Genomic DNA, 16,647 nt, shown 5'->3' on the forward strand with positions numbered 1-16,647 from the left:
CATTCGTTTGCAGTATGGAGTGGCGTGGGTCTCCCTCTCTGCTCTGGCTGCTGCTGCGCGGGGCTACTGTGAGACTGACCGCCTGTGAGTGCTTTGGGACGGGGGAGGGGCTAACGGCACCCGCTGCTTGTTGAGGACAGTAACTGAAAATCGATATGCGCTTTCACATCAGAGTCTCCAAGAACCAGAAAAGTCTCCAATAACACCAGAAAAAGTCGCTAGATTTGTCGCTAGTTGCTTTTGACAAAAAAAAACAGTCGCCAAGACGATTTGAAAGTCGCCAAGTTGGCAACACTGCGCTCAACTGCTCCAAACGTCACTAGTCCCGTTGCCGAACCACGCCTCGGCACAGTGGTTCGATACAACTGCTTCATGAGCTACCGCGCATGTGTCGGAGGACCATGACTATCCTCTGTCCTCTTCCTATGATTGGAACTGTGATCACGGAAGAACCCGTTTACTGCAGGATAATGGCTATCACGATTATGATGGTCATCTTTTGTCTTAAGATAACGCCCACAGAACCAGCTGAGGAGAAGCAGCTTGGTAATAATCTACGTTTTTATCAGTGTTTCCTTGTTGTCTAGTTTATTTATTGTTGGACTATCCGCGGCGGCTCAGAAAGTGAAAGGATTAAGCAGCCACAGGCCTTAACTACTGGAAAACTTTATTTTTTTTTATTCTCCTCAAGAAACCCAACCTTCTCATTTGAAAGTCGCTAAATGCTAACTGTCATGCGAGAGACTTTTATAGAGCCAATTTTTAAAATGAAACTAAGGGCCTGTCCAGACCTTGCGTTAAGGTCCGATCTGGGCTATGAGATCGGAAGTGGGCAGCTTTAAGTGCGTAGCAACCTCTGTCCAGAATTCAGTTACAATATTTCAATTTCTGACATTCTCCCATGCGCACGGACGTAATTGGGGTGGGGGGGGGGGGGCACACAGGGGACATGTCCCCTGTACTTTTTCAAGAGGCCGTTTTGGTCCCCTGCCCTTTTTACCGTCCAAAAACCATGTTCCGCTTCAGTAAACGAAGACTCGTCAAGCAATAGGAACAAGCTGAAAACGGCCTCTCAAGCCCCGCCCACAAGCTCCTCGATTGGCTCTGCTGTTTCTTGTGTGATTGGCCGTCCCCGCTGTCACTCCACCTTGCTGTCAGTCACACCTCTCTGCTAGTCTTTGGTCAGGAGTCCTTGTTAACCTGCTACTGTAAATTGTTCCTTTGTTCTGCCTGGGTCACGTCAGCTAGAAGGATTGTAATATCAGAGCCTTCATTTACATTAACGTTTTAATCGGTGTCCATGTGTGTATGTTCGTGCGTGCCTTTTTTTTTTTTAATTAGGCGCAGCCAGGATGTCTAAAAAAAAAAGAAAAGTGGACATAAGAGACTTCTTTAGAAGTCAAAGTGTAAATGCGTTCCAGCCATCCTGCTACACCTTCACTGGCTGTAAAGCAGTACTTCAAGATCCTCCTCATCATTTATAAAGCGCTCAATAATCTTGTAAAGTCTAGTTTTATTGAAAGTGCTGATAAATAAGATTATTATGATCATTATTATTGTTATTATTAAAAAAGGGAAAAATACAATATATACAAATGTGATTTTATCCATCCAAACTCATGATAATTGTGAAACTACGTTTTTTCCTCTATAACCGTATCATCAAAGTTGATGATTGTTGCACCCCAAATTTCATGTCATGCGTCCTGAGTTGGAGTGAAGTTGACTAACAAGGTGAAACACAGAATTGGGTGATAATGTTTTGCTACATGCTTTACAACCAGTCAAACCAGAAAAGGGAACATTAAACTAAAAGTCAGAAAACTAGAAGAACTACTAGAAAACACAGAGAACTGAAAGATTAGAGTTTTATTAAAAAATACTTGTGCCCCCCCCCACTTCTGAAATCAAAATTTCGTCCTTGCCCACGCGTCTCTTTTCAATTTGTGTTATTTAATTATTTTTATTTCAATTTGACTCCTTATTTAATATTCTGAAATAGTCTGACTTGTCTTGTTTGAATGTATTTATTTTAAATAAATGTATTTAATTTACTTATTTCAACTTGCTCCCACTGTCTTATTTTAACTAATTTAATTTATTTAATAAATTTATTTAAATGTGAGTTCAAATCCTACATGTAAAATACCCGTTTTTATGTCCTTCAGAATTTTCTCAATTTTTGCATAAAAATGACTCAAAACATCAACAGATTTTTGTCCTGAAAGAGACCCCAATCAAACACATGAAACAGAAATAATATACTTGGGTATTTGTTTATTAAAGAACATTAATCAGTGAGTTGTAAAAGTCAGTGAACCTTTGTTTCCAGTATCTGTGACCTCCTTGTAACTAAATGTTTCTGGTAACTGCTGATCAGTCGTCTACAGCAGCTTAGAGGTCCATTCCTCAGAACAGAACTTGCTGCGAGACCCAGTTTCTCTTAAGATTCATCTGAAACATAGATTTATAACACATTTAACATTTAGCAGGTCAGTCTATAAATGAGTGAACTTTTGGACAAATACATGTTCATTGTAACTGTATGTTTGTTTTCTTGTTTTTGAAGGACAATCTGATCTGATATGTTCATCTCAGCCAGTTGTTGCCCAGCTGGGTGAGGATGTTATTCTTCCCTGTCATCTTCATCCGTCCATCAGCGCCGTCTCTGAGACAGTGGAGTGGACCAAACCCAATCTAGAACCAAAGAGTGTCCATCTCCACAAAGATGGACGACTGGTGTTTGAGAAACAAAATCCATCTTATTATGATCGTACCCGGCTGTTTGTGGATGAACTGAAAAATGGAAATGTGTCCCTCAAAATATTCCACGTGAAGCTCTCTGATGAAGGGGAATACAGATGCACCATTCCCACAATGCACAAGGAGGCTTCCATCAACCTCACTGTTGGTGAGTCAAGACGTTTGGACTGAAACATATCAACACAACCTCCAAACTGAGGGGAAGGTGAAGGAGTTATAACCAGTTTTAAACAGTCTCCTGTTTCCAGGGGCTCAAATTTAGGCAAAGTCTAATCTGGTCTCTCTATGAACCTCCTTTTGAAAGTGTTCTTTAGTTTTTAGACTTGAACACTGAACAGTGTTTGAATTCTCCGTGTTATTCTTAGTTTATCTAGACCTGGTCTGTTGAAGAGTGGATGGGAAGCATGGACTAAGACACCAACAACACTTAGTAGTAGATGGATACATACTTTATTTATCCTGTGGGAAATTCAGTGTCCAGTAACTTCTGGACACAGCTGTGTAAAAAATATGCAGTAGCAGCAATGACCACAGGGTCATCAAGAAACACATTGCAACAATGATTTGCAATTGAAGTCGTGCCAGAAATACTGTTTCTTCTAGTGGGAAACGTGCATTGAAACGTCCCGTCTTTGTTTCATCCACTTGGTTCATCAAGTCCACACTTGACAAGTGTAAATATGAAGAAATTGTTCCTATAAATAAAGTTAAAGAATTGTCATTTAGAGTCCTACCATCATCAGTCCTTGTTGTCTTCTAAAGGCAGAGCCACAGAGAGTCAGACTTTCCCTTCACTAGTGTCGTAGATAGTCTGTCTGTCATGTAGAAGACTGGTTCCAACAGTAATCTAAATGCAGTGTTTGTTTCTCCAGATGTGGCTGTGGTGATCGGCTCACGTGAACCAGTTATAGGAGTAGTTGGTCAAGACGTCATCCTGCCGTGCCACTTGAAGCCTCCATTTGATGTGAGAACTCGAACGGTGGTGTGGAGACACAATGAAGAGTTTGTTCACATCTATCGTAGTATGAGAGATGATTCCAGTCTTCAACACCAGCAGTTTAAAGGCAGAACTTCTCTCTTCCATGATGAATTGGTCCATGGAAACATTTCCCTGAAACTGACCAATGTAACTAAAAATGATGCTGGAGATTACACCTGCTTTGTTCCCAAACTGGACAGTCAGGTCAAGAGGGGGAACCTTTCCTTAAAAGTTGGTGAGTGCTGCTGATGTATTACATGTTAAAATGAGAGAAGAAATCATTTTACATTTTAAACATGCGTGGGCGTTAATGTTTAACTCACTTTTTCTTTTCAACAGTTCAGGAGGGAACAGACAATAATAGTTCAGGTGAGTGTGAATATTTGTTTTTTCATCTCACTTTGGATCAAAGTGTTTATTTCTTTCATCACATATTTAATGGTTTATTTCGTGTTCATCACCAGATTTAGGTTTAGCCGAGGGGATGACAAAGGTATGAAAAAAAACGCTCAGATAAAAGTAAGACAAAGAAAAGTTTGTGGACATAAGAGATGGAAGTGGACGGCTGATAAACCATCACAGTTTACTTACTGAGACAGATAGGATAGCTAGCATACTACCTCTGACCATTTACAACCTTCAGGACTGAAAACTGATTCAAGATTCAAGATGTTGATGAACAGTACAGTTCCTCCAGTGGCCACTAGAGGCTGGCTCCATCACCACAGACCTCCACTCCACCTCTTTTTTTGAATTGTTGGGAGTTAGGAGGAGTCCTGGAGACGGCTGGAGCTTCTAAGCTGATCATCAGCAACATCTTGTACGATAAGGATAGACTGAAAATAGTTTTAAACTGAATCAAATGGAAGCTTGTCAGCTGTTAATATCTGCTCTGTAGCTTGTTTCATCTCCCTGGACTCAACTCAGTATCTCTCACATTGTTCCAGGTCCTATGATTGGTGGGATAATAGGTGGTGTTCTTGGTCTTCTCGTCCTTGGTGCAGTACTTTTCTGGAAACGTAGAGAAGGTAAGATACCCATTTCTTCTTCCACTCATGTTGACATTAAACATAATGTACAGTATGTGAAACATCCATCCACAGCAACCTGATTATTCAGCTCAGTTTCCTCAGTTACATTCATGATGACGTCAGCGTTTGGTTGGATGCAGGAAGGTGGAAATAATAAAGTTTTGCCGTTTTCAGTGTAGTTAGTCAGCTCTTAGCAGCACTTCAGTTTGATCAAAGTCTGTGTGAAGCATAAAATCAGATCCCAGTAGCTCACAGAAAGATGGAGAACAAAGCTATTCACTGTCTGACTTCTTCATAGTAGACATCAACTTCTGTCATCAACAGTAACTACAGGCGTCACAACTAGGACAGAGATGCTCCAGACTGCCTCTTTATATAAAATAATCTCCCTTGTTTGCATCCATTTCTGACCGTCAGTCTTGTGGTTTCTTTGTTTTCTCAGTCAGAGCCTTCTTTTCAACACAAGAGGGACCACAGCGTGACTCAAATGCCAATGCAACTGAGGAGACCAGACCTGCGGCAATACCCCTAATAGATAATCCTAGGGGCGACACAGGCATCAGACATCGAGACCCATCACTTTAGCACCGTAAGTACTTTGTGGTTTGAAACAGTGGAATCAAGGCTGCCTCCAGTCTTACCAGCCAGCACACACCAAGCTGCTGCCTTTCACTATCAACCTATAACTCCACCACAGATCTAATCACAGGGTTGGAGCATGACATTCAGACCAACATTTCCATCCTTTTAAATGACATTTTGGTTTATATTAACTGACATTTTTACTTACATATACTGGTCCCAGTTATTAAAAATAAACAAACAGCTGACTGCCCAAAATATGAAAGCTGTCAGTTTCCACTGTGCAGCACAGTCTTCATGATACAGTGGATTTTTACCATTTGTCAAGTTTTGGTGGGTTAAGCTGTTTGATCAAACCTCAGAAAAGTGGATGGACCATCTCATGTGATCTGCCTGCCTTTATTTATGAGCCCATTCATCTGTAGGGAGATGCAATAAATCATTACGCATCAGAATTTCTCACTTTTCTCCCTCAGTTGCATACAGTAGGTCTGTTTCACTCATAGAATCTACTGCTAATACAATATAGACATCTTGTATCCACTGCGAAGGAACAAGATCAAGTGGCCAAAGGCCAACAAGGCTGAGGAGTGGAGAAAGCTGGATGAACATCTGAGCGAATTGCTGCAAAAAGCACTGCATGGGTCAGTGGTAGCCAAACTAAACCTGTTCGGGGAAATCTTGTATGAAGAATGCAGCAACAGGTATGGCGAGGTGACCATTAGAAAAGCTGCAATAAGATCAAAGGGCAGGAGGGAGAAAGAGATTGATGACCTGGTGGTAAGCAGAAGGCAGCTCCGCAAGCGTTGGAGGAAGGCAGAGGAGTCTGAGAAGGAGGGCCTGAAAGCTCTCTGGGATGAGATCAGGAGACGCCTTGCTATCCTCCGGAGGGCAGAACGCATCAGAAGACGGAGGAAAAGAAAGGAGAAGGAACGATCAAGTTTCTTCAGGGATCCATTTCGGCATGCACGTGGGCTCCTTGAGGAGAAGACAAGTGGAACTCTGGATATCTCCAAAGAAGAACTGCAGGAGCACATCCGCACTCAGTACAGTGACCCAGCAAAGAGCATCCCCCTAGGCTCGCCAGGGTATGTGCCTAGACCCTCAGAACCATCAGCCCTGTTTGACGCATCACCACCCAAGCTCAGCGAGGTCAGGCAGGTGATACATCGGGCAAGATCAGCTTCAGCACCAGGCCCGAACGGAATACCGTACAAGCTGTATAAGAACTGCCCAGGAGTGCTGAAGCTACTCTGGACCCTGATGAGAATCACCTGGACTAAGCAGAGCATACCATCGGAGTGGCAGAGGGCGGTGGCAGTCTCTATTCCCAAACAACAGAACGCTAAGACCATCGAGCAGTTCAGGAGCGTAGCTCTACTGAATGTGGAGGGGAAAATTTTCTTCTCTGTGATGGCAAGAAGAATGACCACCTACCTAATGGAGAACAACTACATTGATACCAGCTGCCAGAAAGCCGGGATTCCAGGTTTCCCTGGCTGTGTAGAGCACGCCTCCATGATTTGGGAACAGATCCAGACCACTAAGAGGGAGAAGAAAGATCTGCACATCATATGGCTAGACCTAGCCAATGCCTATGGATCAGTGCCACACCTGCTCATAGACTACGCTTTGGAGTTCTTCTACATCCCAGACAACACCAGGACCATGATTAACAACTACTTCCAGGACATGCACATGTGCTTTGCACTGAAGAAGGTCACCACTGGCTGGCAACAACTAGAAGTAGGGATCGCAATGGGATGCTCCATCTCCCCCATCCTCTTTGTGGCAGCGTTTGAGGTCATCCTGATCGGGGCAAGGCAGGTGGTGGGTGGGGTTCGGCTGCCTGCAGGCCAGCGGCTCCCGCCCCTAAGAAGCTATATGGATGACATCACCTGCCTATTATGAACCGCCCCATGTACATCTAGGCTGCTTAAGAGGCTGGACGAGCTGATCACCTGGGCCAGGATGAAGTTCAAGCCGCAGAAGTCAAGAAGCCTCTCGCTGCGAAAGGGGAAGAGAAATGACAGAGCCACCTTCACCATCAGTGGGGAAGACATCCCCCGCATCGTGGATCAGCCCATCCGAAGCCTGGGAAGACTTTATACATCTAGAGTGTGAGGCTGTACCCGGTGGAGGTGGGAGCCAGAGGCTTTGTGGGCAGATCTACATCACGCCTGCTCAAGGACCTGGGACTACGTGGAGCCATACTGAGCATATCCACCAAAGAGCTCTCTGAGGAAGCGGAGAAAGCAAGCCACTGGCTCTGGCTGAAACGACGAGATAAGGCTTGGGGAGCAACATCCAATTAGGTTTTGCTGCAGGGGGTGTCAGGGAGAAGTCCCTGTTCACTGCCCCACCACCAGGAGATGTTCTGGGTTAAGGGGCGAAACGTCGATGAGCGGTGGTCCCCAGCTGAAGACCCTGCAGCAAAACCGTGCGGTATGCGGTCAGGGTTAGACCTGCCTCAGGGGAAGTGGACGACCCCTGCCATGCACAGTTCACTACAGGCACCGTTGGAGGTGCGACAGGCCTAAGGCCTAGCAGAAAGACCACCACACTGTAATGAATAAAAGACATCTTGTATATATGAAGGCCATTACAAAGACAGGTAACATGCCTCATGACTCCTTTCCCTGAGGAAATATAGAGGACAGATCCATATTTTTATGGATTCTTTATTGTGCACAATACTTGATTTTGATGAGCTACTGTCTAAATAAAATGTTTCCTACTATCTAATCTAGAAGACATTTTAAATTTGTCCTTTAGTTGATCACACATTAATCAGACATAGTAACAGTCACAATGACACTTACACCTGGAATCTTTCCTCTAAAGTCTTACCTATATATAGAGACCAGGGTCATGAATATGAAGATGATAGTTTTGAAACTATTCCTGATTTATTTTGTCTCTTTAGACAAGTTTAACCTCCCAGCACTGAAGAAATTCACAGGTTAATATCTGAACTGTCTTTGAGTTTTACTCATTGACTAAACTGCACAAACAACAACAATGCTAATGCTACTGGTTTTGTGTTTAGCACATCAACCACCACTGGAGAACCCACAACCACCGAATGATGGTGCTGAGCTGGAGCCTCTCAATGAGCCTGGAGAAGTCCAGGAAGTTGAAAGCACCACCTGAAATTATTATTTTTTTTTAATCAGGTATGTTCAGGACGGCACATTAAATAACGATTTAGATAGGAGGATCTTCTTTCTTCAGTTGGGTTTTTCATCCAATTTATTTGTGCATCTTTCAACACAGAGAAGTCGTCGTTTGTGTGTGTGTTTTTAAATGGTGTTCACATTTCAGGCTTGTAGCAGTAGTCAGTTTTGGAAGCTATGAACCATCTGCTGAAAATGTGAGATCCAGCCTGAACTGGTTTGACAACAAACCTTGACTGTTGCTTCAGACTACAAAATTGAAGTCTAAATAGCTTGGCTCTATTCTAAAGTCTTTGTTTAGTGCCAGTGATCTCTAACCACTTACAGCAGTGGTTCTCAGTCAATATTGATTGATACCAATGTAATGAGATCAATACTTAAGTTTCAGTGTCCCTTGTTTCATTGAAGAGGAGATCTGACTGTGTTTGTCTAAATGCTGCCGGTGTCACAGAGCAGAGCAGGGGGGTATTCCAGAAAGCAGGTTTACCGCTAACTCTGGGTATGTAAACCCAGAGTTAGCGGTAAACCTGGGATTTCGGTTCCAGAACGCTCAAATATGATCAGGCTATGTAAGTAACCATGGTAACATAGGCTCTGAACTTAACTGGGTATGTAAACCCAGAGTTAGCGGTAAACCTGGGATTTCGGTTCCAGAACGCTCAAAAATGATCAGGCTATGTAAGTAACTATAGTAACATAGGCTCTGAACTTAACCTGGTAGGGGTAGGTTTTGTTCAGGTTATGTTCGGGTATTTAAGTGCACGTTCAGCCAGACCGCTTTTTCCACACTTGTCACACAATGACGTTTCCTTTTGAGGAAGATCCAATTGACATTGAAGCACAAATCATTCGGGCTATTCACCGTGAGAGGGTATAAGACCACGACTTAATATCCTTTCTTTTCCTGATGAGTTTTTGCCAGAGCACTACTGTTTTTCTTCGGAATCTTTAATATATTTAAACAGCATTCTCCATCCCCACATTTCGAACGTTACGCATCGTGGATTCGCTCATCGTAATTGTTGCGCGTGCGATAGCCTATTGCACAACATTGCAACGTTGCGCAATGAATTAGTTCCTGCTATTGAGGAGCAGATAGGAACACATTCAGCAACTTGACATCAGAGATGGTCAAAGAATGCGTGATGAAATCTGTCACAATCACTTCAACCAAAAAAAATAAAATAAATGCACGTAAGACTGTTTCACACATTTATTTGCCCATTGCGTGTTTCATGGCCTGAAAAGAGAAAACACTTCATTATAGAGCAAATGTTCTGATCCAGTGTTCTCATGCACTGACAGAAAACATGAAGAAACTATGCTCTAGTCTCTGCACAGCATTTCTTTACCTCGATTCCTCCTTGACTGCTGATAATGTCTATTCATCCTCCTATTATTTATATGAACGGTAATATTGGCTATAAATTGGTCATTTTCGAACATGCAAGGCTACACAAATTAGACAAAAGTGATTTAGGCGTAGGCCTATTAGGGTAAATACATTGCACTAGTTCATGTTGCTCCTCCTGGGAGGTTGAGGGCTCCGATGACGTGCCCCCAGAAATCCCCTCCATCATCGGACGCCCTCGATTGATACTGATCGCCAACTCCTCCACAGGGGTGAGGGGGGACACCACTGGCCCAGAACCGGTCTTCCTCTCCTCTGCTTTCTTCCTATTGGCTTTGAAATGAACGTAACTTGTTGCAATATGGCAATTCAAGAATATAATACTGGATAAGTGATGTCTAAGATGATGCACCCAGATATATCTTACCAACTTGGACAATGTTTTTATATTTTGTTTTGACCTGCGGCCACGTTCTCTTGAGGGCGGTCGGGTTACATCTAATTAAAAATAATACAATATATGACAAGGTATTCTATAGTATAAGAAAGTCTCATACAAAGAAGTTAATATGTAGCCTAATATCTACTGAATTATTGTGCTTCTGACACATTAGTGTGCTATATCCTACTAAACTTACGCATTTACGCGGTCGGCAATTCTCTGCCAAGCAAGATCTCGTTCCTTTTATTGCTTTTTTCGTTATTATCGCTCTTTCCTCCTCGTACGCCTCGAGCAGAACTTGCTGCTCCGCTTCAGAAAAATAGGCTGCTCTGCGCTTTGCCATTTTTAATCATGGTTTCGACTCTCAATAGATGATGCCTTTATAACTTCGCCGTGATCACGCACAACTCTAGGTTAAACAATCCGGGGTTGATTGAACTGATTGCAAACCGGTGTTTTGGAACCGACAGCTCGGGTTTAGTCGCCTCAGGTTCAGACAAGCCAGAGGTTAAGTTTTATCTCAGTGTTTGTTAAACCTGCTTTCTGGAATACCCCCCAGGATCACTTTGCTCCTCCTCCCCCTCTCTTGTGTTTGTTGTACCGTCATGTGACTCCGCGCCAGGTGACCGAACACCGCTACCTGATGCAGCAGAGCATCACACACACTGCAGTGACGGAACAGGAGAATGGCAGAGAGAAAGAGTAGGGCTGTTTGGTTATATTTTCAGGCCGAAAATAGCAAGTTGCACTATTTGTAAAAAGGCTGTAAGATACAGTGGTAACACAACAAACTTGTATTAGCATATGGAATATTTTAAAATCCCCCGCCCACCTGGCCCCCGACAGACCTCTGAAAAGAAGAAAAAAGTGCACTAAAGTGAGAAATGTTGCCTTATTTTTGTCTTCCTAAACACTTCCTTACATTATAATATTTGTTGTGGAGTGATAATGTTGTACACTTTGTTTGTGTTGTTTCTTAACAAAAACTTTTATTGTGATAATAAGTATTTTCTATTTACTTATAAATTTTGCCCAAATTCTGTACTGGGTTTTAACTGATTAATAATCCAAAAGGCAAATCACAAAACCACTTGAAGGTCATGAAAATTCATTCAGATTTAGACTGATTCAGATGATGCATATATGCATCATATGCATCCACCGCCAGTATTAAAAAGTATAGATACTGGCCCTGTATTCACTTGGGATTGGATTGATACCAAATCTACTACCTCCGTCAGCTCTACACTGGTGTTCATGTTTACTTCTTCTACTGGGTTGAAAAGGCAGACTGTTAATGTGTCACTCTACAATGAGAGACAGGTGTTGTCTTGGTGCAGTTCAGTAGATTGTTTTCTCTATTTTATTTCATGTTATCAATCTGTGTAGTCCACTAATAGTGAATGAAGTATCAAATGTTATGTCAAAATGCTATTACATGTTAAACATATTTGTTTCATTTAAACCTTTTCTTTTCTTCTAAATCTGTTGTTTTTCATTATTGTCATTATCATGTTTTTTACTTTCTCTATGGTCATATGCACTTCATTGAATGTGTTTTTAATGAATCATGTGGTGAGAGAATCTTTTGGGGTGATTTAGTGAAATGTCAGAACAACATTAAAAATGCTTTGGGTCAAACCCTGGATCTGTCTTTAACTGAAACCAGAGTGAACGTTCTCTGTGTTATTATTGAACACGTTTCTGCTGTAAATCATCTGAACATTAATGTGATTAGAGTTTTATCGTCTTCCTGTCTGAACTGTGCACAACTTCATCTTTGGAGACAAGCCACTACATTTTTAAAGATTGTGGTTGAGGTCAGACTTTCATGGTCCTGACCAACAGCCTTTATTTACATGCACACTACTCCTTAACTGTTCTGTTCTGGTTTTAATCATATTCAGGACCTGCTATTGAACAAAACCTCATTATTGTTTATCCACACAGGGATTATTAGAAGTTTACAATTTGTCATTCAATCAGAAATAACTAGCACCCAGTAACTGACAAAACACTTGGGTTTCCTGTAGATGACAAACCTGCAGTGGATGGCAGGGCCATTTCTAGCTTTGTGGAGGCCCTAAGCAAGATCCTGTTTGGGGGCCCCTAGTTTGTCAAACTTCGATGAAGAGATTCCTAACCCTTAGATGGTCCACTAAGACGCCACAATCTATTACACTTCATGAGCAAAACAAGCTACAGTTAAAATTAAACATCTTAAGTCAGGCACTCAGGCAAGTTAAACTGATAAAAAACTAGAATACAAGGAAAACAACAATCCTCTATACGTCAATAAATACAACAGATTTTGAGTTACTTTAAATACAGTACAACATCTATTTTAAGTGCAAGAATGAAAACAAAACAACAACGATGTCTTAATATGACAGATGCTTGCCCATCTCATGCAGAATTCAGAATTGCTCCTGCAAAGACAAAGCTCCTTAGGTTATCAAGCAAAATAGATCATTAGCACATATTCCTATTTTATAACTGCAGTGATGTTGCAGTCATACAGACAATTAAAATTAATCTGTTTTATATTAAACATTGTGATGTACAGTGTCCCTTTAAAACTTATACCTAATTACAAAGTTGTCACTTTTAAGACTTTTCTGCGTTAATTTATACATTGGACTAGTTAAAGAAATACAACTAAGATAAAGGTTCCACTGTCACAATCGTCTAAAATAATAAACACACAATGCTTCATATTCATAAATCACTTAAAAACAAACCTTTAAAATATTGTTTTCAGTTATAAAACAGTAGCACACTTCTAATTAGAGGCCTGTAAAATACACTAAACTTTGTAAATGAATCCTAGGTAATGCTAAAATAATGTTAAGTGTCAAATATATTCAAGACAACTTCTACTTCATTTTATATTGGCCAACTTTCATGAAGCAAACACTAAAGCTGAATTTATGACAAACAAATCCCTATATACAGTCAATGACAAATCCTAGCCAGCTAGCTAACATTTATCCAGGGCTAGCTAGCTGGCTAGCAGGACAAATAAACAAACCTAGCTAACATTAGGGTCAGCTAGCTGGCTAGCTAATATTTATCCAGGGCTAGCTTGCTGGCTAGCTAACATTCATCCAGGGCTAGCTAGCTGGCTAGCTAACGTTCATCCAGGGCTAGCTAGCTGGCTAGCTAACATTTATCCAGGGCTAGCTAGCTGGCTAGGAGGACAAATAAATAAACCTTCTAAAAAAGGTTTTTCACCTCCACCTATCCACCCCACATCACCAACAAATGCCTTATCGTTATCTTTTGGCCGTTTTTCTTCCTCCGTTTTCTTTTCTTCAGTTTTTCCGCGCCACTGAGTTAACTTCTTTTTGATGCCATTACTGTGTTTGTTTAATATTCACACTAACCGGAAAGATGAGTAGCTGTCAGTCATTCCCATCTTACCTGTTGGCGGCCCGGTGCGTCTCACTCATTGCATGACGGTGCGGTCCAACGAATATGACATAATAATGCCACAAAAACACAAGCATATAAGGGATATAACAAACACATGGGATAGCAAATGATAAAGACAGGACATTTTAATTCTCCTCAAATGAGGACCAACATGCAGCTTTGGGGCCCCCTAGTGGCTTGGGGGCCCTAAGCATTCTCCTAGTTCGCCTATAGCAAGGGCTATAGCAACGGCTCTGTTGATGGGTATTTATGGCAGATACAAGTAACTGAAATTAGTTGAGCTCAGCCTTAAAGACAGGGTATAAAGAGGCCAGTGGAGGTGTTTCGGGCATCGGATGAGGATGCCTACCCTTGGAGGTTTACCAGATATAGTCAGCTGGGAGGAGATTCCAGGTATTTAAACTGAAGGAGATCTCAACTGACCTGGAAATGTCTTGGGATCCCCATGAGGGACTAGAATTCGTTACTCGGGAGGTTGACGTCTGGAGTACGTTGCTTATCCTTGTGCCATGTCGAGAAAGTAAACAGATTTACGTTAGTTAGCGAGGTCAGGTACGTTCATTTCTTGTCAGCGACTGTATTTAGAGGCAGAGACGGCCGGGGATAATGTTAACAGGAGTCAGTAACCGTAAACATTGTTGGGACCTGAACCTTGTGGTGGGCTATGGAAACTCACCATGCATAACCAAGTTAACCACATGTTTGTCTTTGTCTTGGAAACAAAGGAAAGCACTGGAAATCTCAAGTCCTACAATCCTTCAGGTGTGAAAACTGATCCAGCAGTTCACTGGCTGACAGTGGCATGTGACCCCTGAGGTCATCAGGTCATATAAAATGCTCTGCTTGGCCATTGTCACTGTCTTCCTTACAGCAGCGAAATAAGATCCTGCTGAGAAATCTTCAAGTTCTTTTAGCCAACAAACAGAAGGCTTGCAGGCTAAACCCCCAACCAACAGGAGCCACCCAGCTAGTTAGCACCGAGCTGCTAACAAGTCACTTCAAAGGACTTCAAGGAGCAGCCAGTTTCCCTCCAACGTCAGCCATCATGACCACACAGTCTTTTCCAGCCCTTCTACCAGGAACCACCAGCTAAAGGAGCAAAATGTCAGAAACTGACTTTTCCACCAAACTGGTAGTATGACTTGGGCCTAGCCAAGCTAAGCTAAGCATTGAACCCTTAAGATTTGACTTGATGTGATATTTGTTTTTATTGAGTTGTTGTGATCGTTCGGTTGAAAGGTTAAGAGTATTGTTAAGTTGATGTTAGTTTAGGTTATGCAACACACAGACTCAGGACCTCTTGCATGCTAAACTAACCATCCTTCCTCTAACCTCATAAAACGCTTCACGTTCCACACATACACTCAGCCAGCACATGGCACACGAGTGTCCCTACTCAGCAGCCATCTTGTTTTCTCTTTGTTCAAAGCCTCAAGGCCCCAGTGGACATTTTGACACACCCACACACAAACCAGTGTATAAAGTATACTGTAGTTAAATCGTATGTTTTTACTTTTATTCTTGTTAATAAATATCTACCTGCTGTCTGTTTAATATTGGACAAGAGTGAATGTTGCCAACCTCTACACTGTCAAGAACTCCATATTCCTTCAACCTTAACTACTTGTTAACGTGGTAATTTTGGTTATAGTTATTAAGTTAATCATTAATCAGAAATCCAAATTGACAATTTAGTAAATATTATAAGACTGATTTGATTAATTTGCTATCTTTTCCCTTCTTAGAAGGGTGGTGCCTCGAGGTGATCTAGTAATTCAGATCCAATTATTTAATAATAAATAATTATTTCTGATAATTATTAATTATTTGTGACAGCCAAACCCCAATATTTAGTGCCTTAGTACACAGGCCCAACAACATGTTAATGTTTAACTCACTTTTTCTTTTCAACAGTTCAGGAGCAAACAAATGTCAATATTCTGGTGCGTGTGAATATTTGTTTTTTCATCTCACTTTGGGTCAAAATGTTTATATCTTTCATCATATATATGATGTCTTATTTCATGTTTATCACCTGATCAAAATTCCAGCGGAAATCAAGGAGTTGACAAAGGTAAGAACAGAAACGTGCAGATAAAAGCAAGACAAAGAAACGTTGGTGGATACGAGAGCTGGAAGTGGACGACTGATAAACCATCACAGTTTAAACAGGAGTGAGGATGACATAAAAAAATGAAAGAAGAAAACACATATCTTCTCTTGAATGTCAAACTTGGACACATTTCAGGGTTTGCAGATGATACCAACGTGGATGCTAATGGATATCACTTACTGAGACAGATCATTTACAACCTTCAGGACCCGTATTCCTAAAGATTCCTAGAATCCTCTCACAGAGCTCCTATCTTAGCCTAAAAATTCCTAGCTAGGAGTCTTAGCTTAGGAGTGATTCCAGAAAATTCTCAGAGAACTCTGAGCAAGGAATGGACAGAAACTCTGATCTTAGTGAGGAGGTGTGGTTGACCCCGTTGCTAGGTATGAGTCATTATTTCAAGAGGTGTGATTGGTTGATCCTAAAAGCTAGATAAAAATACACTTTTGGTGATAATTGGCCTAGAATGGACGTCAAATTAATAGACTTAATAACAGAATCTAATCTCTATGAAGACTGTGGAATTATAAATAATACTTTACATAAAAATAAATAAATAGTAAGCTATACTTTAAAAAGTATCCTATAAAATGTGTGAAAACTCCCACTTGCACAGTATTCACATGCTGATAGTTCTATTTATTTGCTTTCATTCATTTACCATACTGGTCATTTTTGCCCTTCATCCATTTGGTATTAACAAGAGTAAAATGGCTCAGCTTTCATCAATTTCTCTGATTGCTAACCGGCCTAGAAGAAGCAGTGTTGACTGGCG

At 41.5% G+C, this 16,647-nt stretch overlaps 1 protein-coding gene across 1 annotated transcript; it reads left to right on the top strand.

Annotated features, from left to right (window-relative positions):
* Positions 1 to 434: 434 nt before the first annotated feature.
* LOC311488447 (uncharacterized protein) lies at positions 435 to 11,957 on the top strand. Its single transcript, XM_084545158.1, has 7 exons — positions 435 to 546; positions 2,570 to 2,911; positions 3,636 to 3,977; positions 4,082 to 4,111; positions 4,690 to 4,770; positions 5,216 to 5,362; positions 8,405 to 11,957. Exons 1-6 carry the CDS (start codon positions 471 to 473, stop codon positions 5,356 to 5,358), a joined length of 1,014 nt encoding a protein of 337 aa, XP_084401284.1. The 5' UTR covers positions 435 to 470; the 3' UTR covers positions 5,359 to 5,362; positions 8,405 to 11,957.
* The last annotated feature ends 4,690 nt before the right edge of the window (positions 11,958 to 16,647 follow it).

The sequence above is a fragment of the Chelon labrosus genome (assembly GCF_963514085.1).
Source record: "Chelon labrosus genome assembly, chromosome: 1".
NCBI lineage: Eukaryota > Metazoa > Chordata > Actinopteri > Mugiliformes > Mugilidae > Chelon > Chelon labrosus.